General features: G+C 43.7%; 1 protein-coding gene across 6 annotated transcripts in view; it reads left to right on the top strand.

The window, feature by feature from the left end:
- The first annotated feature begins 3,656 nt into the window (after nucleotides 1-3,656).
- Nucleotides 3,657-26,053, top strand: part of TAF1 (TATA-box binding protein associated factor 1) — a 91,335-nt gene continuing 68,938 nt past the window's right edge. For 2 of the 6 annotated variants that reach the window (XM_062184159.1, XM_062184158.1), the window contains exons 1-18: nucleotides 3,657-3,854; nucleotides 4,854-4,968; nucleotides 6,095-6,211; nucleotides 8,075-8,194; nucleotides 9,352-9,593; nucleotides 10,336-10,554; nucleotides 10,980-11,198; nucleotides 11,534-11,741; nucleotides 13,141-13,317; nucleotides 14,007-14,134; nucleotides 14,225-14,332; nucleotides 14,457-14,630; nucleotides 15,090-15,263; nucleotides 16,149-16,253; nucleotides 19,611-19,811; nucleotides 19,986-20,127; nucleotides 20,524-20,654; nucleotides 21,678-21,758. In XM_062184159.1, the coding sequence (XP_062040143.1) occupies nucleotides 3,735-3,854; nucleotides 4,854-4,968; nucleotides 6,095-6,211; nucleotides 8,075-8,194; nucleotides 9,352-9,593; nucleotides 10,336-10,554; nucleotides 10,980-11,198; nucleotides 11,534-11,741; nucleotides 13,141-13,317; nucleotides 14,007-14,134; nucleotides 14,225-14,332; nucleotides 14,457-14,630; nucleotides 15,090-15,263; nucleotides 16,149-16,253; nucleotides 19,611-19,811; nucleotides 19,986-20,127; nucleotides 20,524-20,654; nucleotides 21,678-21,758 (2,781 nt within the window). In that variant the 5' untranslated portion in view covers nucleotides 3,657-3,734. The remainder of the gene's footprint in view (nucleotides 3,855-4,853; nucleotides 4,969-6,094; nucleotides 6,212-8,074; nucleotides 8,195-9,351; nucleotides 9,594-10,335; nucleotides 10,555-10,979; nucleotides 11,199-11,533; nucleotides 11,742-13,140; nucleotides 13,318-14,006; nucleotides 14,135-14,224; nucleotides 14,333-14,456; nucleotides 14,631-15,089; nucleotides 15,264-16,148; nucleotides 16,254-19,610; nucleotides 19,812-19,985; nucleotides 20,128-20,523; nucleotides 20,655-21,677; nucleotides 21,759-26,053) is intronic. The other 4 variants (XM_062184153.1, XM_062184155.1, XM_062184154.1 and 1 more) reach the window with 2 other exon arrangements.

Raw genomic sequence — 26,053 nt, 5'->3', positions numbered from 1 at the left:
AAAAAAGAATGAGCAAGAGTGCTAAGAAGCAGGCACAGTACAATTTCCTGTCTGTTATTAAGTTACTAAGTGAAAAAAGCAAGGTGAAAAGATAATACGTAGCAAGCTACCTTTTGTGAAAAGAAAAAAAGGGGAAATAAGGATATATGAACGCATTTGCTGGGGAAGACATTGTGGCAGGGTGGTTAAGCTGCTGCTTTGAATACCTTCATAGCATACTGGGGTGCCAGCTGAGTCCTGGCTGCTCGGCTTCCAATTCAGCTCCCTGCTAATGGCCTGAGAAAGCAGAAGACAGCCCAAGTGCTTGGGACCCTGACACCCATATGGGAGCCCTAGGTGGAGTTCCAGGCTCCTCACTTCAGCCTGGTCCTGTCCTGGCTGTTGCAGGCATTTGGGGAACAAACCAGTGGATGGAAAATCTCTTTTGTTCTGCCTTTCAAATAAATGTTAGAAAATATTTTAAAATAAACACATTTGCTTATTTTTATAGAAAGAAACAGAAAGGATAAACTAGAAACGAAGGGCCAATGTGGTGTAGCAGGTAAAGCCGCCTACATCTCTTATGGGCGTTGGTTCTTCTCCTGGCTGCTCCACTTCAATCCAGCTCCCTGCTAATGGCCTGGGGAAAGCAGCAGAAGATGGCTCAAGTGCTTGGGACCCTACACGCACGTGGGAGATCTGGAAGAAGCTCTTGGCTCCTGGCTTTAGCCTAGCCCAGCGATGGCCATTGCAGCCATCTGGGGAGTGAACCAGCAAACGGAAGATCTCTCTCTTTACATATTTAAGAATAAATTATCTAAAAAGATATAAATACATTGAGTGGCAACATACAAATATGGAATGGTAAATGAGGGAGAATCTTGCACTAAATTTGAATCGGAGGTATGAGTAGTATAAACTCTTTAAGCTCTGTCCACTGAAAGGGTCTACAATAAATGATACCCCAGATCTTGGATTCTAAACACCATTCTCAAGGGAATCAGGGCTCCTAGGAGAAATAGTTCATATTAAGTCCAGGACATGAAAGGTACAGAAATGCCTGGAACATTGTATACCAAAAAGCAAGGAAGTGCTCAATGATTAATGGTGATGTTTAAAGGACACAGGAGGGGCCAGTACTGTGGTGTAGCAGGTAAAGCCGCTGCCTGCAGTACTAGCATCCCATATGGGCACTGGTTCGAGTCCCGGCTGCTCCTCTTCCAATCCAGCTCTCTGCAGGAAAGCATCTTCTACTGGAAAGCAGTAGAAGATGGCCCAAGTCCTTGGGCCCCTGCACCCACATGGGAGACCCAGAGGAAGCTCCTGGCTTCAGATTGGCCCAGCTCTGGCTGTTGTGGCTGTTTGGGGAGTGAACCAGTGGATGGAAGACCTCTCTCTCTGCCTCTCTCTAACTCTGGCTTTCAAATAATAAATGAGAAATCTTTAAAAATAAATAAAGGACACAAGAGCCAGAAAATAAATGTGAGGCAAGGGTGGTATTGTGGTGGAGCATGTTGAACCACCACTTGTGATGCTGGCATCGTGTATCAGAGCACTGGTTCAAATCCTGGATGCTCTGCTTTCAATCCAGCTCTCTGCTCATGTGCCTAGGAAGGCAGCTGAAGATGATGCAAGTGCTTGGGCCCTTGCTACCCACAAAGGAGACCCAGATGGATTTCTGGAATCCTGGCTTCAGCCTGGCTCAGCTGTTGCCATTCAGGGAGTGAACCAGCAGAAGGAACACCGCCCCCACCTAGTCATTCTGCCTTTTAAGTGAATAAAACAAATCACAAAAATATTAATAAAACAGCATCAACAAAGCCTTGGTAGCAACTTAGGAAACTAAATGTTTAAGAACTTTTAAAATACATTTGAGGGGCTGGCACTGTGGCATAGTGGGTAAAGCCACTGCCTGTAGTGCCAACATCCCATATGGGTGCTGGTTCAAGTCCCAGCTGCTCCACAGAGGAGAAAAATTTAGCTTTGTGGTACCTTATCAAAGTGACTGACCGTAGCATCAGTAATATTTGTGACAAGCTAATACTGTGCCTTCTAATGGTCAGTAAGATATTCAACCTGCATCAATTTATAGCAGACATTCAGAACACTGAATGTTTTCAAGAAAACTTGTCTGGATTCTCCCAAAAATTTAATGTCATGAAATATAAAAAGGCAAATGGATTCTAAGCTAAAGGGAGGTTAACCTCAAATGGATCCTGAATTGGAAAAAATGTAAAATGCCACCAATCAGAAAAACCAGGGAAGGGGCCGATGCTGTGGCACAGTGGGCTAAGCCTCCACCTGGGGCACTGGCACCCCACATGGGCACCAGTTTGAGTCCCAGCTGCTCCTGCTCCCGTCTGGCTCTCTGCTATGGCCTGGGAAGGCAGTGGAGGATGGCCCGAGTCCTTGGGCCCTGCACCCACATGGGAGACCCGAGGAAGCTCCTGGCTCCTGGCTTCCACCGGGCTCAGCTCCGGCCATTGCGGCCATCTGGGGACCGAACCAGCAGATGGAAGACCTCTCTCTCTCTTCCTCTCTGTCTGTAACTCTGCCTCTCAAGTAAATAAATAAAAATCTTTTTTAAAAAAGAAAAAGGCTAGGGAAATGTAAATATGGACTACAGGAGAAATAATATTGACTTAATTGTAAATGATAGCGATATCGTGGTTATGTAGAAAGGTGTCTGCTTCTAGGTGCGAAGACACAAAATGCCTGCAATCCACTTTAAAAGAGTTTAGAGAAAAAAATTGTTTTTAAGATGCTTATTTATTGATCTTGAAAGGTAGGGCAACAGAGAGCCAGTGAGCAAGAGCAAGAGCTCTTTCATCCATTGGTTTACTCCTCAAATGCTTGCAACAGCCAGCACTGGATCAGGCTGAAGCCAAGAGCCTGGAACTCCACCCTGCCAAAGGAGGTAGGGACCCAAGCACTTGGGCCATCATTATCTATAGCACTTAGGTGCATAAGCAGGGCGCTGGATTGCAGGTGGAGCAACCAGGAGACAGCGTGGCTTAGCCGGCTGCACCAAGACGCTGGCACTTAGGGGAACAAAAAATTAAAACCCTAGCAAAATACTAGCAATTATTCGTTTAGTTGCACAACTGGCCATTGATTTACTAAATTTTCACACTTCCCGAAATAAAATGTCGGGAGGGGGAACCTACTTTTCAGAAAATGTCAATTCAAAGCAAGTAGTTTGCAGAGGTACCTTTGGCTCGGTTGGGGACTGCCTGTACAAATTACAGCAAGCTTCCCTTTGGAACGCAGGAGCGAAGTTGCACACGAGACAGACAACACAGACTAGTTCCATTTTTTTTAACTTCCGTATGTTGCGACGTCATTAGTAGGGGACGCTGACCAAGTGCCAAAAGCCCCTTCTGATTGGAGGAAAATCAGTTGCTCTCATCCGGGTGGCAATGAGAATGCTCGCGGAGAGGTAAACAGAAGGGGGCGGGACTGAACCTTTCCTTTGACCAATCGTCTTCCACATATCCGGCCTCATGATGGCGTCTGGACCAATCAAAAGCCGTTAGTAAAGTAGTACTCTCTTCTTTCCCGTAAGACAGCCGGTCTTTCCGGTTATTGCCCTGTCCCCCCTCCCCCTTTGCCGCGCACATTTTTCAATTCTCTTCCGGTAGGGTCAAGGGGCTCTGTAAGTCACTTTTGTGCGACCGATGCGATAATTTCCGGTCCATGGGACCGAGCTGGGATTTGCCGCTGCCTAAGGCAGCTGTCGAGCTGCCGCCGCCATCATGTCAGACACGGACAGCGACGAAGACTCTTCTGGAGGCGGCCCATTTTCTTTAACCGGTTTCCTTTTCGGCAACATCAATGGCGCAGGGCAGCTGGAGGGAGAAAGCGTCTTGGATGATGTGAGGGGGTGGGCGTGGGGAGAGGGTTGGAGGTGGGACGGCAGTGAGTGGAAGTGAAGAGAGTAGAGGGTGCCTAGGAAGCGAGAAGAGAGGGGCGGCTCTCTCTGGGAGGGCGCAGTCAGCCTAGGAGGATCCCATTCTCGTAGATTTAGGCGAGTAACTTCGAGAGGCAGTAGCCCTGGGCGTGGATGGGGAGGAAAGCCCGGGAGGTCAGGGGCGCAGAGTTGGGTGACTTCGGCGCTAACTTTTTCTGCTGAAGACAGTAAGAAAAAGTCGTTTAACCAAGTGCGGGTGCTTTCAAACCGTTACCGTGGGGGCACCTTTGTGGAAACTCCTGAAACTGTCTTATGCCATCGCTGATCTCGGATGGCTGGAGCGCCTTTGTGGAAACTCTTGAAACTCCCTTCTGCCATCGCTGATCTGAGAAGGCTTTAGAGCCAGAGGACTGGACTGCAGCTGCAGCCAGTCCTCTGGTTCTGGCTCCGAGTGTTAGAAACGTGAATGTTGATACCGCCCGGGGCAGACCTGTTGTGTCCCAGTGCACCTTTTAGGTACTTTTCTCGGTGTGTCCACTGACGTCCCTGAAATTGTGTCCTGTACTTCTCATTTAAGTTCATTTTCTCGGGGATCAAAGTTGACCCTTAGCCCTCCTCCCCTGCAGTGGTCAACTACAAAAGGTGGCCATAAAGACCATCCCTTGTCTTCTCTAACCCGAGGGACCTCAATTGCCTTGGCCTTTATTCAGAGAACTATTGTTCCATTCGTTTAGTCTCATGGTTCTTTGAATAGTTTTTACTTTGGGGGGGGGGCGATGAAGTTGGGCATACTGCTGTAATATTTGTGCGAGTTTACAGTTCTTGAATATGATGCCACTTTGAATACGTGGCAAAGTCATTTTTCTTGTTGGAATGACACTGTGGTGACCCCCAGGAACTAGGCCTGGTGTGGGCAGCTTAGGTTTAGTTGTTATCTTCGACTCTGGTGCTGTCCTTTTCACAGGAGTGCAAGAAACACCTGGCAGGCCTGGGGGCTTTGGGCCTGGGCAGCCTCATCACTGAACTCACTGCAAACGAAGAATTGACTGGAACTGATGGTGCCTTGGTAAATGATGAAGGTGAAGTCTGGTTCATGGGGAATGAGGTGGGGAGGAGGCTAGCCATTACTGTACATGTGTTCTTAGTTTTTACTTTTTTTTGAGAGAGGGAGATACAGGCAGAGGGAGATCTTCCATCCACTGGTTCACTCCCAGATGGCCAGGGCTAAGCCAGGGTGAAGGCAGGAGTCAGGGAGCTTCATCTGGGCCTCCCACACAAGTGGCAGGGACCCATGTACTTGGGTCATCTGCTGCTTTTTGCAAGCCATTAGCAGGGAGGTGGATAGGAAATGGAGCAGTCAGGACATGAACTGGCGCCCAAATGGGTTGCCAGTGTCTCAGGCTGGTACTTTACCTGCTATACCACAACCTTGGCCCCCTTTTATTTATTTATTTTTTTTCCTTTTCTTTCCTTTTTTTTTTTAAAGATTTATTTATTTATTTGAAAGAGTTACACAGAGATAGGAGAAGCAGAGAGAGAGAGAGAGGTCTTCCATCTGATGGCTCACTCCCCAACCGGCCACAATGGCTGAAGCTGCACCGATCCGAAGCCAGGTGCCAGGATCTTCTCCTGGTCTCCTATGTGGGTGCAGGAGCCCAAGGACTTGGGCCATTTTCTACTGCCTTCCCAGGCCATAGCAGAGAGCTGGATTGGAAGTGGAGCAGCCGGGTCTCGAACTGGCACCCATATGGGATGCTGGCACTTCAGGCCAGGGCGTTAACCCACTGCGTCACAGCACTAGCTCCCCTTTTTATTTTTTTAAAACATTGATCAATTGATTTGAAAGGCAGAGTGACAGAGACAGAGATCTTCCATCTACTGGTTCACTCCCCAGATGACCACGACAGCTGGAGTTGAACCAGGCTGAAGCTAGGAGTGAGGAACTCCATCCAGGTTTCCCACATGGGTGGCAGGAACCCAAGTACCTGGGCCATCTCCTGCTGCTTCCCAGGGTGCACATTAGCAAGAAGCTGGATCAGAAGTGGAGATGGAACTTGACCCCAGGCACTCCAGAATGTGAAATGGGAATTCCAAATGGTACTACAGCATCTGCCCCCAGTCCATGTACTTTTAAATGAGAGTTAGCTGAGGGAGTGAGTTAACTTGCTCTTTGTTGAGATAGCCTCTCTTCTTTTTTATTTATAGGTTGGATTAGGAGTACAGAAGATGCTGTGGACTATTCTGACATCACTGAGGTGGCAGAAGATGAAAGCCGAAGACATCAGCAGACAATGGGGAACTTGCAGCCCCTTTGCCACTCAGGTGAGTCCTTGGTATCATAGAGCATTCCAGTGTGTTTTCCTGCTATAGCCCTGTTTGGCCTCTGGTTGCTTGCTTTCTGCCATTGTTGCTGTTCACTGCCTTTGCGCTGCTTCTCTCCCTTTGTCAGCTCAGGTCCAAGGAGTTGCTGTCCTTACTTGTGTTCTGGGAAAGTTTTACCATGCTCAGGCTTTTGTTCCTTATACTGCTCAAATTCCTGTTTAATGACAAGTAAGGATGATAATACTTTTCTCCTTGTCACCTGATATTTGAGTACCTACAGGGCCCATGAATGACACTGCTTTTAGATGCTCTTCAAAGTTAGACACTATGACACAAAGCCAGTCTTTACTCTGAAGGGATTGATAATTTTAAGATTTAAGTGTATAGTCTTGAGGTTGGCATTATGACACAGTGAGTTATGCTGCTGCCTGTAATGCTAGCATCCCATATGGGTGTTGGTTCAAGTCCTGGCCGCTCCACTTCCATTTCAGTTTTCTTGTCTGTCATAAGGTAGTATAGTTACTTCATGCTTTTTATGGGAATTTAATTTTTTTAAAAAGATTTATTTATTTGAAAGAGATACACAGAGAAGAGGCAGAGAAAGAGAGGTCTTCTGTCCACTGGTTTGCTCCCCAATTGGCTGCAACGGCCGGAGCTGCAGTGATCTGAAGCCAGGAGCCAGGAACCTCTTCTGGGTCTCCCACGCAGGTCCAAGGACTTGGGGCATCTTCTGCTTTCCCAGGCTATCGCAGAGAGCTGGATCAGAAGTGGAGCAGCCAGGACTCAAATGGTCGCCCATATGGGATGTTGGCACTGCAGGTGGCGGCCTTACCTGCTACTCACTGGCCCCGGGAATTTAAGTTTATTATCACATGATGTGAAAGCAACTATGAGGTACAGTGTCATGGTAGATGCTCTATAAATGTTAACCTGGTTTTACTTCCTATGTGATGCTTTAGAAAAGTATGACCAGGAAAAGTAGTAAAAGGTTTCAAACAGCTCTAAGAAACGCTTATATTCTGTGTGAGATATACATGTTAAGGCATTTGGCAATACCGTGATGTCATCTCTTTTTGAGGACAGAAGCGATATCTCCTTTATTTTTTTTTGAGGGGGGAGATAAATAGGGCTACAGGGAGTGAAGGAGAGACAGAGATCTTCCATCAGCTGTTTCATTCTCCAGATGGCTGCAACTGCCAGGGCTGAGCCAGGCCTAAGCCAGAACCTTCATCTGGGTCTCCCATGTGGGTGGTAGGAACCCAAAACATGGGCTGCCTTCCATTGCTTTTCCCAGGCCAGGCCATTAGCAGGGAGCTGGATTGGAAGTGGAGCAGAAATGGAGCAGCTGGTACATGAATTGGTGCCCATATGGGATGCTGGCATTGCAGGTGGCAGCTTTACCAACTATGCCACAGTGCTGGCCCCTCCTTTGTATTTTTTAAAAAAATTTTATTTATTTGAGAGGTAGAGTTATAGACAGTGAGAGGGAGAGACATAGAGAAAGATCTTCCTTCTGTTGGTTCACTCCCCAAATGGCTGCAATGGTCAGAGCTGCGCCGATCCGAACCCAGGAGCCAGGTGCTTCTTCCTGGTCTCCCATGCAGGTGCAGGGGCCCAAGGACTTGGGCCATCCTCCATTGGTTTCCCAGGCCACAGCAGAGAGCTGGATTGGAAGAGGAGCAGCCAGGACTAGAACTGACTCCCATATGGGATGCTGGCACTGCAGGCGGAGGTTTAACCTACTGTTCCACAGCACCGGCCTCCCTCCATTGTATTCTTAAAGGATATACATGCCGTGGCAAGGGAGCTCAAGGTTGTTGTGTAATCTGGATACTGAGGTGATCACCTTCTTGGTTTTATTAGATTATGATGAAGACGACTATGATGCTGATTGTGAAGACATTGATTGCAAGTTGATGCCTCCACCACCTCCACCCCTAGGACCAGTGAAGAAGGAGAAGGATCAGGATGCTATTACTAATGGTAAGTAGAGACTGTCAATTTTTGTGTAAAGAGCAAGTTTCCATTCATAAGGTCAGGCTTTTTGGCATGTACATAAGGGGCTATTTTTTTTTTAATTTGCTACTAGTAAAGAATAAAACATCTAGAAATTATTCATGCAATCCCAGATTTTATTATTAAAGGAAAGTTTTACATTCAAAACATTTGACAACAGTATTTTAACATGTTTTCAAGAAATAATAGTTCAGATCAGCAGTTCTCAAATCTGGCTGTGTAGCAGCATCACTTTTGAGTCTTAAAGAAATACAGGTACTTGACTCTCCTAGAGTCTGATTCAGAAGATCTAAGGTAGAGCCCAGGAATTTTAAAGTGTTCCCAAGTAATTTTTTTTTTTTTGACAGTCAGAGTGGATAGTGAGAGAGACAGAGAGAACCAAGTAATTTATGATGTAGCTCATCTGCATACTGGTAGAAAATACCTGTATAAATGACTTTCTTGAAATGATTAAATGGAGAAGCACCCTAGAAGGTACACAAATCATATAGTGTCAGCTGTCAGATTCAGAGATCTTAAAGGCTGGTAAGGTCTTCACTGATCATCTTACCTATTCCTGTTCATGGTAGTAACCTTGTTCTACCTAGGCTAGAAGATTAGGGAAGGAGCAGCACCTTTGATTTCCTGTGTTTGAGGCTTCTGTTAACCTAAATTCTTCTTCAGGAGTTTTAAGCCATTTAGTCTACTTTAGTCTGCAGGCTAAATATGAACTATTAACATTGTGTCTTAGACCTTATTTTATGCTGAACAATCTTACTGTTAGTCTTTGTGCTTAAGAGAAGAGCCCCAGTGTCTGGGTTCCCTGAACTGGACATAATGGGGCCTGATTGGTATAAATTATTATATAGTTTTGCTATTGATCACAATGTTAGTCACTTAGAGAAAGTAGTGAATGTAGTAATAGTGTTTGTTTTCTCTCATCACAACCCTAGGGTACCAGGTACAAGGTGAGTTGGGGATGGTGGGAGATAATGAGTTTTCTGGGTTGCATACAAGTAATCTGGGTGCTTGGGACTGTATCCCCTGCCATTGAGCCGTGCATATAGCCTAGAGTGGGTATTGGCTGAATTTGAGGAAATATGCTCACAGTTACATGCCAAAGGGGTTTCTCTTCCTTGTTGCAGTGTCAGAAGATGGAGAAGGCATCATCTTGCCCTCCATCATTGCCCCTTCCTCTTTGGCCTCAGAGAAAGTGGACTTCAGTAGTTCCTCTGACTCAGAATCTGAGATGGGACCTCAGGAAGCAGCACAGGCAGAATCCGACGATGGAAAGCTGACCCTCCCTTTGGCTGGGATTATGCAGCATGATGCCACCAAGCTGTTGCCGAGTGTTACAGAACTTTTTCCAGAGTTTCGGCCTGGAAAGGTACTTTGTGTGGAGAATGCCCATGATGCAAACCACTGACCCTTTTCCAAATCCTGAGTTCTATTGTTAAGGTGCTGAATATAGAATGGATAAATGTCTAAGGGTTTCCTTATTCAATGATGTCATTGGCTACTTAAGAACTGGGTCTTTTTAAAAAAATATATACATTGATATTAAATGTGATTTATACTGTTCCTGTTGGAAATTGTCCTATGGTCTTAGTTTGAATTAGTCCAAGCTATTTTAAGGGACGCTTCCTTTACTTTTGGGGTAGATGTTAAAAATCCAAATGCAGCTCTCCTTCATACCTCCCCAACAGTTCAAAAGATCCTTTAAAAGAGTTTTCAGGGCCGGTGCCATGGCTCACTTGGTTAATCCTCTGCCTGTGGCGCCGGCATCTCATATGGGCGCCAGGTTCTAGTCCCGGTTGCTCCTCTTCCAGTCCAGCTCTCTGCTGTGGCCCGGGAAGGCAGTGGAGGATGGCCCAGGTGCTTGGGCCCCTGTACCCACATGGGAAACCAGGAGGAAGCACCTGGCTCCTGGCTTCGGATCGGCGCAGCGCGCCGGCCATAGCAGCCATTTGGGGGATGAATCAATGGAAGGAAGACCTTTTTCTCTGACTGTTTCTCTCACTGTCTAACTCTGCCTGTCAAATTAAAAAATAGTTTTAAGGCCCACATGCTGCTGCTTTCATATCTGACATTTGAATCTTCGACACACAGTAATGTGTTCTGTATTCCAGGTGTTACGCTTCCTTCGTCTTTTTGGACCAGGGAAGAATGTCCCATCTGTTTGGCGGAGTGCTCGGAGAAAAAGGAAAAAAAAGCACCGGGAGCTGATACAGGAAGAGCAGAACCAGGAGACGGAATGCTCAGTAGAATCAGAAGTTGACCAGAAGTGTCTGTGGGACTATGACTATGCTCCACCACCACCTCCAGAGCAGTGTCTTTCTGATGATGAAGTAGGCAAAATAGAGACTTGGGAGTAAGGCTTTAACAAGGGAAACAAATGAGTTCTCCCTAGCTTATGTCAAAATTGGAAGTAACACCTTAGCAGGCAGAGGTCTGTGCTAATTATCAGTGAGTAATCAACGATTTTACCCCAGTGACTGTCCTTTCCCTATTGTAATAGGAAAGTATAGGGTGGAGGTGGCCAGGGGCTTGGGGGAGGTGCAGGGATGAGGTCAGATGGTAATGCACTGTTGAATAGGAAGGTTTGAATGATAGGCAGAATGCTTATATTCTGATGCCAGGTAGAGATTCTTGTTCAAGAATCTTTCTTGTGGCTCTCCTAAGTTCCCCTTCCTGATTGTTAATTCCCTGTAGCCTTAGGACATCTGGGATTGGGAAATCTGTCTTCTCCCCCTACTACTTTGTTCTGTTACAGATCACAATGATGGCTCCTGTGGAGTCCAAGTTTTCCCAATCAACTGGAGATATAGATAAAGTGACAGATACCAAACCAAGAGTGGCTGAGTGGCGTTATGGACCTGCTCGACTGTGGTATGATATGCTGGGTGTCCCTGAAGATGGCAGTGGATTTGACTATGGCTTCAAATTGAGAAAGACTGAACATGAACCTGTAATCAAATGTAGAGTGATGGAGGTGAGCAACACTGAACACTGATATATAACAAAGAAAGTGTGCCCAGGGCTATATACTGCTTTTACTAACTTTTCAGCTGAGGAGATACTGGAGAGGGTTTCTTTGATAGGAAATTTAGGTGCCTAAGTCTTTTGTGTGTTGTGTTGTGGTGTGTATCATCCTGGTAAGTGGGACACAGTTTATGCAGTGAGTTCTGTTCTAGCCCCGGTAGGAGTGGGAAGAGGCAGATAGAACCACTTATGAAGTGCCTGCTGTGTCTCTGATGTGGAATTTGGAGTGGGAACTTTTTACCAATGACCAATCAGGGGTTTGTTTTTCCTTTCCTACTTGTACAGGACTTTAGAAAACTTGAGGAAAGCAATGGCAGTGATCTTCTGGCTGATGAAAACTTCCTGATGGTGACACAGCTGCATTGGGAGGATGATATCATCTGGGATGGGGAAGATGTCAAACACAAAGGGACAAAACCTCAGCGTGCAAGCTTGGCAGGCTGGCTTCCTTCCAGCATGACTAGAAATGCCATGGCTTACAATGTTCAGCAAGGTGTGCTTCTGTGCCTGGTGTGTCTGGCACACTACCCTTCATCTCATAGGGTTAGCTATGAGGTTTTGGGCTGCTGAGTGATAGTGAAATGTTTTTTATCTGAGCCCTGATTGCAAGCCATAGTAATTTTTTAACCCCATTAATAATTTAGGATAGAGTCTGGTTTCTTATTAGAAAATGTGAAAGCCAATTTGAAGTTAACTTTTTTAAAGACTTATTTATCTTCCAGGGCTGGTTCACTCTCCAGATGGCCACAATGACTAGGGCTGAGCTAGGCCAAAGCCAGGATCCAGGAGCTTCATCCAGGTCTCCCATGTGGGTGGCAGAGACCCAAGCGCTTGGGTCATCTTCTACTGTTTTCCCAGACCATTAGCAGGGAGCTGGATCAAAAGTGGAGCAGCCAGGACACAAACCAGCACCCACATGGGATTTTGGCATCACATGTGGAGGCTTTATCTGTTACACCACAATGCTGGTCCCTGAAAACGTTGTAAAGTTTGTAATTCTTAGATTTTGTTTTATTCCTCCTTAAATAGGTTAGAAAATGCCATTCTTAAAATGTAGAAAACTTTGAAAATATAGTACAATGTCCTAAAGAAAATCACTGATAATCTATCTAGAGATTGTCAACTATTAATGTTTTTGATATATTTTCTTTTCAGTCTTTTCTGTTTGTAATTGAGCTCATTCTGTATGTACAGTTTTGTGTACTGTTAAAAATATTTTTCTGTCAAAATTCTTCATAAAAATGTTAGTGACATGGGAAACTTATTGGATAACAATAAGATATGAAAGAGCATATTTGATATACCATTTGTAAAAGTGGAATAAGAAGTGGACTACATGAGCATAGAAAGCTGACTGAAAGGATTTTGAATGTTTTTATCATAAAGAAATGTTAAATGAGGAGATATGTTTATTTTAATTGGACATTACATATTATGTACAAGTCCAGAAACATCTCATGGAAATACATAAAAAAGTACGATTTTTTTAATGCATCCGTTAAAAATAAATGTAAAAAATAAATAGTTTTTTACTATGTAAATACTTTATTGGTTGCATGGTATATTATATGACTATTCATAATTTTTTATTTGCCAAAAGTCATACTATACTTCTGTTTATTGTTAGCTTATTTTCCATATCATTTGTTACCTTAATTTAACCAGTCCCTTGTTAAACACTTAGACTGCTTAAAGTCTGACTACTGTGTACAATATTGTGTCCTAGTTTTCTTTGCAACATTTCTTTTTAAAGTGAAAACTACCCTATGTCCCATAGGTTCCTGTTCAGTGGCTACATGGTAGCATTTAATCTTTTTTTTTTTTTTTGCTAGAATCTTGATTGAAAGGGACTTAAATGTTTTGTCATTATTTCTGTCTTCTGTTTTTGCTAGGTTTTGCAGCTACTCTGGATGATGACAAACCTTGGTACTCCATTTTTCCCATTGACAATGAGGATTTGGTGTATGGACGCTGGGAGGACAATATCATTTGGGATGCTCAGGCCATGCCCCGGCTGTTAGAGCCTCCTGTTTTGACACTTGACCCCAATGATGAGAACCTCATTTTGGGTATGTTATTGGCAGAAGCCAGTATTCTTTTCCACCTTTGACAGCTTGCTGTTAATGTTAAAGGGCAGAAAGGAACCAAAAGGATTAGAGGTAAAACCTGGAAACTTCTAGGTAGCAATTTGACAGGGAGTTGTGGCTGTTACATTCTAGCATTTGTGTATTTTTTAGGGAGATTTTATGTAGAATGTTGGAAAGTTGACCTTTTTTAAGATTTATTTATTTATTTATTTGAAAGAGTTACACAAAAAGAGAAGGAGAGGCAGAGAGAGAGAGGTCTTCCATCTGCTGGTTCACTCCCCAATTGGCCTCAATGGCTGGAGCTGTGCCGATCCGAGGCCAGGAGCCAAGAGATTCTTCCGGGTCTCCCATGCAGGTGCAGGGGCCCAAGGACTTGGGCCATCTTCTGCTTTCCCAGGCCATAGCAGAGAGCTGAATCAGAAGTGGAGCAGCTAGGACTCGAACCAGCACCCATAAGGGATGCTTTTACTGCAGGCGGTGACTTTACCCGCTATGCCACAGCACCGGCCCCAGAAAGTTGACCTTTGTGATATCAAGACTGTAGCTCGTTCAGCTGGAGTGAATCAAGGTCTGGGGTGGGATAAAATATCTCTGAAATAGCAGCTGCAGGTACATCATTAAGGAATGTGAATCTCGGGGACAGCAATTCCAGAGTGATTTTGTTTCATCAGAGATTCCTGATGAGAAGGAAGAGGCTACCTCTAATTCCCCCTCCAAGGAGAGTAAGAAAGAATCATCTCTGAAGAAGAGCCGAATTCTCTTAGGAAAGACTGGAGTCATCAAGGAGGAGCCACAGCAGGTCTGTGAAGGGAGGTAGGGCTTGGTGTTTAGAGCAAAGAAAGATAAGAAGTGTAGTCTAACTTAGGTTTATTTGATGATCTATCATTAGAACATGTCTCAGCCAGAAGTGAAAGATCCATGGAATCTCTCCAATGATGAGTATTACTATCCCAAACAACAGGGTCTTCGAGGCACCTTTGGAGGGAATATTATCCAGGTACAGAAAGCGTCTTTTCTTTGGTGGAGGGGAACACACAGCATTGTTCTGATGGAGGATACGGGTGAATTTTGCTTAGGCTAGAGTTAGTGTTTAATTGTATCCTTTCTATTTTCTGTTTTAGCACTCAATTCCCGCTGTGGAATTACGGCAGCCCTTCTTTCCCACCCATATGGGGCCCATCAAACTCCGGCAGTTCCATCGCCCACCTCTGAAAAAGTACTCCTTTGGAGCACTGTCTCAGCCAGGTCCCCATTCAGTCCAGCCTTTGCTGAAGCACATCAAAAAGAAGGCCAAGGTATAATTGAATCCTGGTTAGAAAAAAAACAGTTATAGAGGATACTTGGTTACAAATTTGAGCAATGTATTAGATTTTAAATGATTTGTTTTCTTAGATGTGATAGAATGTTATTTTGGTTATTTAGGAGAATATCCTTATTAGGAGATATATATGAAAATACTTAAAGGTGAAGTGTTAACAGTGAATGCAGCTTTCAAATATGGTTCAGCAAAATCTATAGAAATGTAGCTACAAATAAGGCATGTGGCAATATATAAGCTGTTAGATCTGAGGATGAGTTAATAGATGTTGATAGTACTTTTCTTTCAACTTTCTGACATTTTTCATAATGAAATTGAAAAATAACAAGGTAAGATCTTTGTTGGTGTGTTTAATTTAACTCTGGCTGAAGGACATGTATATTTGTTTATTGTACTGCCAGGAGCTGGACTGTATTTTTTTTGTTGTTCTGAACAGATGAGAGAACAAGAGAGGCAAGCATCAGGTGGTGGAGAGATGTTTTTTATGCGCACACCTCAGGACCTCACAGGCAAAGATGGAGATCTCATTCTTGCAGAATACAGTGAGGAAAATGGACCCTTAATGATGCAAGTTGGTATGGCAACCAAGATAAAAAACTACTATAAACGGGTGAGTCTCTGCAAAACAAAACAAAACAAAACTGTTATTAATATAGCTGTAGTTAGACAGCTAGCAATAATCTATGAGTATGTGTTTTTTGTTTGCTATATTTTTATTGAAAGGTAGAGGGGAAGAGAGACACAAAGCTCCCCTCCTTTGGTTCGCTCCTTAAACACCCACCATGATCAAGACTAAGACAGGCTGAAACTAGGAGCCTAGAACTCAGTCCTTATCTCCAAGTGGGTGGCAGGGACGAAGTACTTGAGCCATTGCCTGCTACTTCCCAGAATAGGAAGATGGAATCAGGAGCTGGACCCAGGGATTGAACCCTGGCACTCCCACACGGGACACAGATGTATTAACCACTGGACCAAATCAAATGCCAATCCCTATTTTGTTTCTTTTTATACTATAAATTTCTTTTTTTAAGATTTATTTATTTATTTGAAAGACTTATACAGAGAGAGAAGAAGAATCAGAGAGAGAGAGAGAGATCCCTTCTATCTGCTGGTTCACTCCCCATTTGGCTGCAACAGCTGGAGCTGCCCCGATCTGAAGTCAGGAGCCAAGAGCTTCTTCCAGGTCTCCAAGGGGGTGTAGGGGCCCAAGGATTTGGGCCATCTTCTACTGCTTTCCCAAGCCAAAGCAGAGAGCTGGATTGGAAGAGGAGCAGCTGGGACTCAAACCAGTGCCCACATGGGATGCTGGCACTGCAAGTGGCGGCTTTACCCACTATGCCACAGTGCCGGTTCCAACTATAAATTTCTTGGAAGAAAAGAGTGGCTTTTTTTTTTTTGCAGTTAATAATAGTAGGTGCTATGCTCATGGAATATTTTGTGTAGGCTTATTGATTGTATTCTGTGGTAATAACTGGGTCTGCTGTGTTCCTCATAGAAACCTGGAAAAGATCCTGGAGCCCCAGATTGTAAATATGGGGAAACCGTTTATTGCCATACATCTCCTTTCCTGGGCTCTCTCCATCCTGGCCAGTTACTTCAGGTGAGAAATTCTTTCTTGTTTTTACTTTATCCTAAGAAAATTGACAGGTGAGTAGCTAGGTCAGCCTAGAAAGAACTAACTCTAGTTGATTCAGATACTATTCATATTATCAAGTATGAGGAAGATAAGTATAATCAAAAATGTTTCTTAGAAAATCTTTTAAAATGGGCCCCAAGGTGTATGTTATTCTTAGGGTAAACATAAAATAAGGGTTTTTTTTTTAAAGATTTTATTTATTTATTTGAGAAGTAGAGTTACAGACCGAGAGAGGGAGGGGCAGAGAGAAAGGTCTTGCATCCTTTAGTTTACTGCCCAAATGGCCACAACTGCTGGAGCTGGGCTGACCGATCCAAAGACAAGAGCCAGGAGCTTATCTGGGTCTCCCACGTGGGTGCAGGGCCACAAGCCCTTGGGCCATTTTTTTACTGCTTTCCAGACCATAGCAGAGAGCTGATTTGGAAGAGGAGCAGCCAGGACACAAACCAGCGCTTAGATGGGATGCCGGAACCACAGGCAGAGACTTAGCCACAGTGCCAGCCCCAAAATAGTTTTTAGTTTTTTTAAAGATTGTTTGTTTATTTGAAAGGCAGGATGATAGAGATAGAAGGAGAAAGCATACTTCCATCCACTGGCTCATTCCCCAAATGCCTGGAACCGCGGAGGCTGGGCTAGGCCAAAGCCAGGAACCCAGAACTCCATCTGGGCCTTCATCTTCTGCTCTCCCAGGTGCATTAGCAGAAAGCTGTGTTGGAAGTAAAGAAGCTGAGACTTGAAACAGGCACTGATAACGGGATGCAGGCACCCCAAGTGATGGCTTAACCCAGTGAGCTACAAAGCCTGCACCCTCCCCTACTCTTGCATCTACTTTATTCCACTATCACTATTGCTTACCCTCCTAAAGCATTTTAGAAGCCTACTTTTACCTTTCTGCTTTATCAAAGTTAAACTAAAATACTTTCAAATGTATACAAAAATGCAAAATAACTGATGCCATTTTAATAAACATACTTGATATAATAATAATAGGATAAAACAAAAGATGTTCAATGACTTCTGTTCCATTTTAAAGTCACCTTATTGAAATCAATAGTTGGCCGGCGCCATGGCTTAACAGGCTAATCCTCTGCCTTGCGGCACCGGCACACCGTGTTCTAGTCCCAGTCGGGGCGCCGGATTCTATCCCGGTTGCCCCTCTTCCAGGCCAGCTCTCTGCTGTGGCCCGGGAAGGTAGTGGAGGATGGCCCCTCTTCCAGGCCAGCTCTCTGCTGTGGCCCGGGAAGGTAGTGGAGGATAGTCCCGGTTGGGGCGCCGGATTCTATCCCTGTTGACCCTCTTCCAGGCCAGCTCTCTGCTATGGCCCGGGAGTGCAGAGGAGGATGGCCCAAGTGCTTGGACCCTGCACCCGCATGGGAGACCAGGAGAAGCACCTGGCTCCTGGCTTCGGATCAGCACGATGCGCCGGCCGCAGTGGCCATTGGAGGGTGAACCAACGGCAAAAAGGAAGACCTTTCTCTCTGTCTCTCTCCCTCACTATCCACTCTGCCTGGCAAAAAAATAAAAAAAGAAATCAATAGTTGTACATGTAGTAAGTCTACCAGTGGAGCTCTCCTCCACTAGTGTGTATATTTTCTTTTAAAGATTTTATTTATTTATTTGAAAGTCAGAGTTACACAGAGAGAGGAGAAGCAGAGAGAGAGAGAGAGGGAGGTCTTCCATCTGCTGGTTGGAGCTACGCCGATCTGAAGCCAGGAGCCAGGAGCTTCTTCCGGGTCTCCCATGTGGGTGCCAGGAGCCCAAGGACTTGGGCCATCTTCCACTGATTTCCCAGGCCATAGCAGAGAGCTGGATCAGAAGTGGAGCAGCCGGGTCTCGAACCGATGCCCATATGGGATGCCAGCACTTCAGGCCAGGGCGTTCACTGCGCCACAGCGCTGGCCCCAATGTGTGTATATTTTAATTTGTCCATTTGGATATCTCTTCCATTTTGGTGATTGGCTAGAATAGCAGTCTGTATCATGAAGATGCGAGTTGGCTTCTTATGATTATCAGTTAAAGGAACATGTATCCAGCCACTTGGTTCCGTCAGATATAGTTGTTGAATTTCTTGAAGGTTGTGAAAATTATTTCCTATTCTGACTGAGATTTTGCTTGGCATATAGCTTTTATCAGATTTGTAATCTGCGTAAATAATGTCTTCATTCTTTGGTTTTCTTCTGAATTGGATGTTCACTAAATGAGGTTGGAAGCCATCTGATTGCCAGTAAGGTTTTGTTTTTTATTTTTTAAGATAAATTTATTTATTTGAAAGAGTTACACAGAGAGGAGAGGCAGAGAGAGAAAGGTCTTCCATCTGCTGGTTTACTCCCCAATTGGCTGCAACAGCCAGAGCTGTGCCGATCCAAAGCCAGGAGCCAGGAGCTTCTTCTGGGTCTGCCACATGGGGGCAGGGGCCCAAGGACTTGGGCCATCTTCCACTGCTTTCTCAGGCCGCAGCAGAGAGCTGGATGGGAAGTGGAGCAGCCGGGACTCGAACTGGCACCTGTGTGGGATGCTGGCACTACAGCTGGCAGCTTTACTCGCTATGCCACAGCGCCGGCACCACTAGTAAGTTTCAAGATTATCATCTCATTAATTAATCCACTCCAAATCCAAGTTTGCAAGATGATAGTGACCAAACAGCTTGTGACCTCATTTCCCATACTGTTGCAGTCCTTTCCAATTATTTAGGGTATGTACCAAGAGGCATCTGGTATAGTTGTTGAAATACTTGCTTCCACAAGTATTGGGCCACAACTCGCTTTCTCAGGACCTCCTGCAGCTCTCTCCTGCTCTCTTTCTGTGATTTCCTTATCTGATTGAGTTTTGCTTTTATTTTTTAATTAATTCACTGATTTATTCAACAGATACTTTAGTTTCACCTGTTAGAAGAGGCTATGCTGGAGTTAAGGGTAGTAGTAAAGAATTTGTTAGTTTATAAAAGTGTCTGGGGTCTAAGGTAGTAGCTTAGTTTATAAACTGATTTTCATGTATAATTTTCATAACAATCCTGTGAGGCAAAGGCATTTAAAGTATGGAGCATTTTGTAGACAAAATTAAGCCCAGAAATTTAAAATAATTTTTCTGACAACATACAGTAAATGAATCTAAATCTTGAATTTTTTCTACTAATTCTAAAAGAAATAGTGGCTACAAAGTTTGTCTATTCCCATTTGATATTCCAGATTTATTTATTTTACTAGGTAAAGACTTGAGATGGAAGAAGGAAGTCGGAGAGCAGCTTACTTTTCCTTTTTCATTAGTTGACTGAGCTTCCTGGAATTCTTTGTTTATAATTGTTTTGTTTCTTACTTTTATTAGGCATTTGAGAACAACCTTTTTCGTGCTCCAATTTATCTTCATAAGATGCCAGAAACTGACTTCCTTATCATTCGAACGAGACAGGGTTACTATATTCGGGAATTAGTGGATATTTTTGTGGTTGGCCAGCAGTGCCCCTTGTTTGAAGTTCCTGGACCTAATTCCAAAAGGGCCAATACGCATATTCGAGACTTTCTACAGGTAAGAATGGGAGCACAAGTGGAGTGCGGGGTCAGGAGGTTGGAATGCACATGAAAAGGGATTTGGGGGCACATCAGGACAGATGTAAACGCGTTGGAGACTAGGGAAAGGGACCGTGGCCAGGTCTTTCATCGTTTACTGTGCTCAAGAAAATACATTTGGTTTGTTGGGCAGGTTTTTATATACCGCCTCTTCTGGAAAAGTAAAGATCGACCACGGCGAATCCGAATGGAAGATATAAAAAAAGCCTTTCCTTCCCATTCAGAAAGCAGCATCCGGAAGAGGCTAAAACTCTGTGCCGACTTCAAACGCACAGGTCATTATTTGTGACTAGTTACATGTGTCTCTGTGTCTTTCTAAGAAAGGAATTTTGATGGTTTTCAGTTCAAGGATAAATATACAGTTAATAAAATAGAAATTGATGGCCATGAATAGCAAATATTCTAACTATGGAGGCTCAGATTGCTTTTCTGATATTGTTGCCAGGAAATTCAACGTGATTTTTAGATGTCTTAATGTAGGAAACCCAGTAGCAAGTGTTTTCTTGGCCAGATAGTCACACTAACCGTGGCTAAACCTATTACCATCAAGGGCATTCCTTGGTTTGGTATTGGTTTGCTGTTTTTGTTGCTGTTGCTGTTGCTGTTGCTGTTGCTGTTGATGAATGTCAGGGCCTTTGGAATTCAGAATGGTCTCTCTGTATCTTTTCCAGGGATGGACTCAAATTGGTGGGTGCTGAAGTCTGATTTTCGTTTACCAACCGAAGAGGAGATTAGAGCTATGGTGTCACCAGAGCAGTGCTGTGCTTATTATAGCATGATAGCTGCAGAGCAGCGACTGAAGGTGATCACCTTCTTCTGAGGCACTGCATATGCCTCTGTGTTTTGTTTTGTTTTGTTTTCAGAGAGATGGGAGAAGACTGTGCCTGGCTTAGAGATGAGGGTTGCTAGGTGATAACAATTGCTAAAAAATCCAAACTGTATTAGGTACTTTCTGTGTGTATCAGTTCTGGAGAAATCTACAGTGTAGCTGTATATCAGTAAGAAGGTGTAATGAGGGACTTAGGACATACTGGTTTGCTTTGAAAATGGTTGCTGGTCCATTTGGGTGGTGACTTCAATTTCTTCTTTGCAAGACAAGCATGTAAGCATGGAAAGTACTTGTCAGCCTTTCAGGTGAGCAGAGATGATGATGATGCTGGATGTGTGGTTTATAGAGGCATGGTATCTTTTTTTTTTTTTTTTGACAGGCAGAGTTAGAGATAGAAAGGTCTTCCTTTTTCTGTTGGTTCACCCCCCAAATGGCCGCTGCGGCTGGCGTGTTGCGCCAATCCGGAGCCAGGAGCCAGGTGCTTCCTCCTGGTCTCCCACGCGGGTGCAGGGCCCAAGCACTTGGGCCATCCTCCACTGGCCTCTCAGGCCACAGCAGAGAGCTGGACTGGAAGAGGAGCAACCGGAACAGAATCCGGCACCCCAACCGGGACTAGAACCCAGGGTGCCGGTGCCGCAGGCAGAGGATTAGCCTAGTGAGCCGTGGCGCCGGCCGGCATGGTATCCTTTAAGGCTAAAATAGGAAAGTCCAGCTGGAATGGGACAACATAGCTCTGTTCTGCTGAGTTAATATGCATCTCTCTTGAGCTTCCTTATGGACCTGAATTATTTGTGTGTCAGTTATTAAACTCCTTGGAACGTGATAATATGTTTTCTAACAGCTTAAAGGATGTACAGTGGTGAGAGATACATTGAAGACTTCACAGAATCTATTCTCTGCAAAATATGCTTTGCTGTTCTGCACTTGGTATTCGTTAAAACTTGTGCTTTGTGTTTTTCAAATGACTAGTTTATGTATGAATTTGTCCTCTTTCAGGATGCTGGTTATGGAGAGAAGTCTTTTTTTGCTCCAGAGGAAGAAAATGAGGAAGATTTCCAGATGAAGATTGATGATGAAGTAAGGCTTTACACTAATTCTTGCTAGTATATCTCAGTTATCCTTTTGAAAGACTAACTTATTGAAAGGCAGATCAACAGAGAGAGGAAACGATGGACCTTCCATCTCCACTTTACTCCTCACATAGTTGCAACAGCTAGGGTTAGTCCATTCTGAAGCCCGGAGCCAGGAACTATATCCTCATCTCCCATGTGAGTAGCCAGGGACCCAAGTAGTTGAGCCAATTTCTGATGCTTTCCCATGCTGTTTAAGCTGGATTGGAAGCAGAGTAGCCAAGTCAGGACCCAAACCGGCAGTCTGGTTTGGGATGCCAGCGTTACAAGCAGTGGCTTAACCTGCTGTATCACAGTGGCAAGCCCCTCATTTATCCTTTATAAAGAAGCAGCTTTATTGAGATCAAAGAGAGAAAATTGAAATACAGTAAGCCACATATTTCAAGTGTACTATTTGTTAAGGTTTGATGTATGTTTATATCTGTGAAGTCTGTGTAACAAGATAACAAGCAGGCCTGTCACCCCTGAAAGTTTTCTTTGTGCCCCTTTGAAACCTTTTTTTCTTGCCTCTTTTCCTTCCATCTTCTCTGTCCCCTGACAACTCTTAATCTGCTTTCTGTCAATACAGATTTCTTTGCATTTTCTAGAATTTTAGGTCAATGAAATGATAAATACTTAAAAAACTGTGGTTAAAAATATGTAATGTAAAATTTGTATCTCAATCCTTAAGTATACTTTTTAAAAATATTTATTTATTTATTTATTTTATTTGAAAGGCAAAGTTACAGAGAGGCAGAGGCAGAGAGAGAAAGAGAGGTCTTCTGTCCGCTGATTCACTCCCAAATGGCCACAATGGCTGGAGCTGGGCCAATCTGAACCAGGAGCTTCCTCTGGGTCTCCCATGCTAGTGCAGGGGCCTGAGGACTTGGGCCATCTTTACTGCTTTCCCAGGCCATAGCAGAGAGCTGGATTGGAAGTGGAGCATCGGGACTTGAACTGGTGCCCATATTTGATGCCGGCATTGCAGGCAGCGTCATTACCGACTATGCCACAGTATCGGCCCTGAAGTGTACTGTTTAGTTCATTAGTGTCAAGTACATTCACAACATTATTTTGCAACCAAGGACCAGAACAAACCCCACTCTGATTTTCCTTTTCCCTCAGTCCCTACAGCCACCATTCTGTTTTCTGTTTCTTGGAGTTTGACTATTACAGGTAGTTCATAATTGCTCATATAAGTGGATTCAGAGTATTTGTCTTTTTGTGACTGATGCATTGTCCTCAGTAAATAGCATGATGTCCTCAAGGTTTATCTGTGTTATGGCATGTGCCAGTTTCCTTCATTTTTAAGGCCAAGTAGTAGTCCATTGTAGGCATATACCGCATTTGGTTTATTCATCCACTGATGAACATTTGTGTTACTTCCATCTGTTGGCTATTCTGAATAGCACTGTTGCGAATGTGGATATACAAATAACTCAAGACTATTTTTTTCAGTTCTTTTTATATACAGACCAAGAAATAGCCATCTATTTGTTGGATTGTAAAGTAATTCTTTAAATTTTTTATGGAACTACCATACTGCTTTTTTCTTTCTTAAAGATTTGTTTCTTTCTTTTTTAAAGATTTGTTTATTTATTTGAAAGGCAGAGTTACAGAGAGGGATCTTCCATCTGCTGGTTCACTCCCCCAAATGGCTGCAAAGACGGGGACTGGGCCAGACTGAAACCCAGGGCTTGGAACTCCATCTGTGTCTCTTACATGGGTGGCAGGGGCCCAAACACTTGGGTCAAATTTCACTGCTTTCCCAGGCACATTAGCAGGGAGCTAGATTGGAAGTGGAGCATCCGGGACTTGAACTGGCACTCATGAAATGCAGGCATTATAGGCAGTACCACAACACTGGTACCCACCATACTGTCTTCCATAGCAGTTGTACTACTCACTATACATTCCCACCAGCAATATGTAATTAAGTGTTCCAGTTTCTCTACATCCTCAACAACACTTGTTATTTTCCATTTCTTCATCATAGCCATCCCAGTGTATGTGAAATGGTGTCTCATGACTTTGATTTGCATTTCCCTAATAACTAATAATGTTGAGCATCTTTTCATGTGCTTGTTGACTGTATGTCTTCTTTGAGAAAGTGTTCAAATCTTTTGTCCATTTAAAAGAATTTTTTAATTTATTTATTTGAAAGGCAGAGAGACAGAGATCTTCCATCATGCTGGTCCACTTCCAAATGCCTTCAACAGCCAGGACTGGGCCAGGCTAAAACCTGGAGCCTGGAACTCAATCTGGATCTCCCATGTGGGTGGCAGGGACTCAAGCACTTGAGCTGTCACCTGTTGCCTCCCATGTTCCTGCTCATTAGCAGGAAGTTGGATCAGAAGCGGATCCAGGAATTGAACCCAGGGACTCCTATATGGGATGCAGGCATCCCAGGCAGCGACCTAACTGCTGCATCAATTGCCCACCCCTGCCCATTTTTCAGGTGGGTGAGGTTTTTTTGGTTGAATTGTAGGAATTCTTTATATATTCTGGATATTAATTGCTTATCAGATAAATGATACATTTTTCCCTTTTTGTTAAATTGCTTTTTCACTGTTTATTGAGTCTTTTCATATACAGAGGTTGTAATTTTAACGTGGTTCACTTTGTCTTTGCTTTTGTTTGTGCTTTTGGTGTTATAGCCAAAGAATCATTATCAAATCCAATGTCATAAAGCTTTTCTCCTAAGAATATTAAAGGTTTAGATCTTTGATCCATTTTTAGTTAATTGTCGTATATGTTACAATGTATGGGTCTTAATTTTTTACTTTGACTTGTAGATACTCAAGTTTCTCAGCCTCACATTCATTCAGGTTGTGTGTATTGATCATTTGTTTCTTTCTATAGTGTTCCATCGTATGGATTTGCCCCAGTTTGTTTAATCATTTTTTGAAGAACGTTTTAGTTGATCCCAGTTTTTGGCTGTTAGAAATAAGACAATTTTATATTTATGTGTAATCATGCTAGGAGTCTGTGTGTATAAATCTTGGTATGAACATATTTTTCTTTTCTCTTGGGTAAATACCTAAAAGTGGTATTACTAAGTCATCTGGTCACTCTTTATTTAACCTTTTGAAGAACTGCCAGACTGTTCTGCACAGTGGCTGCACTGACTTTCATTCCTACCAGCAATATAGGAGAGTTCCAATTTCTCTGTATCTTCACCAACACTTGTTACCCTCACCTCATTTTTTTTATATGGCCATCCAAGTGGCTGAGAAGTGGTCTCTCATTGTAGTTTTAATTTGTATTTTCCTGATGGCCAGGGTCTTCTCTTAATTGTTTATCACCCAGGTTTCTTCTTTGGTGAAATATCTATCTTTATTGTCTAGTTTTGTTTTTAGCTACTTGCTTGTCTTCTTACTGAGTTTTGGGAGTTTTTTAATTTTTTTTTTTAAGATTTATGTATTTATTTGAGAAGCAGAGTTACAGAGAGAGAGAGAGAGAGAGAGAGAGAGGTTTTCCATCTGCTGGTTCACTCCCCAAATGGCTGCAATGGCCGGAGCTGGGCCGATCTGAAACCAGGAGGCTGGAGCTTCCTCCGGGTCTTCCACACTGGTTCAGGGGCCCAAGGACTTGGACCATCTTCTGTCTTTCCAGGCCATCAGCAGGGAGCTGGATCAGAGGTGGGGCATCCAGGACTCAAACCAGTGCCCGTATGGGAGGCTGGCACTGCAGGCAGAAGCTCAGTCCCTGTGTTTTTCAGATATGAGTTATTTATCAGGAATCTAATTTATGTCTGTAGCTTGCCTTTTTTTTTAAATTTTTAATTTATTTTATTTGAAAAGGCAAAGAGATCTTTGATCTGCTGGCTCACTACTCATATGGCTTCAACAGCCAGAAATTCCATCCTGGTCTCCCACATGGATGGCAGGGGTCTAAGTGCCTGGCCCATCTTCTGCTGGCTTCTCAAGAGCATTAGGGAGCTGAATTGGAAATGGAACATCTTGGGACTGGAACCAGTACTCTGATTCAGGATGCTGGATTCACAACTGGCAGCTAAACAACTGCTGTGCCACAACACCAACTCTTGTGGCATGTCTTAATTGTATTAATAGTCTTGTGGAAAGCATAAGCCTGACTTGTCAGTATTCTCTTTTTGTGAATTGTGATTTTGGTGTTGTGTCTAAGAAATATTTGTCTAACCCCAAATCACAAAGACTTTTCTCTTACGTTTTCTGCTGAAAATTTCATTGTTTTAGATCTCATATTTAGATCCATTTTCCATTAGTTTTATATTGGATACAA

This window comes from Lepus europaeus, chromosome X, assembly GCF_033115175.1.
Source record: "Lepus europaeus isolate LE1 chromosome X, mLepTim1.pri, whole genome shotgun sequence".
In the NCBI taxonomy this organism is placed as follows: Eukaryota; Metazoa; Chordata; class Mammalia; order Lagomorpha; family Leporidae; genus Lepus; species Lepus europaeus.
This window is presented reverse-complemented; position numbering and strand designations above follow the sequence as displayed.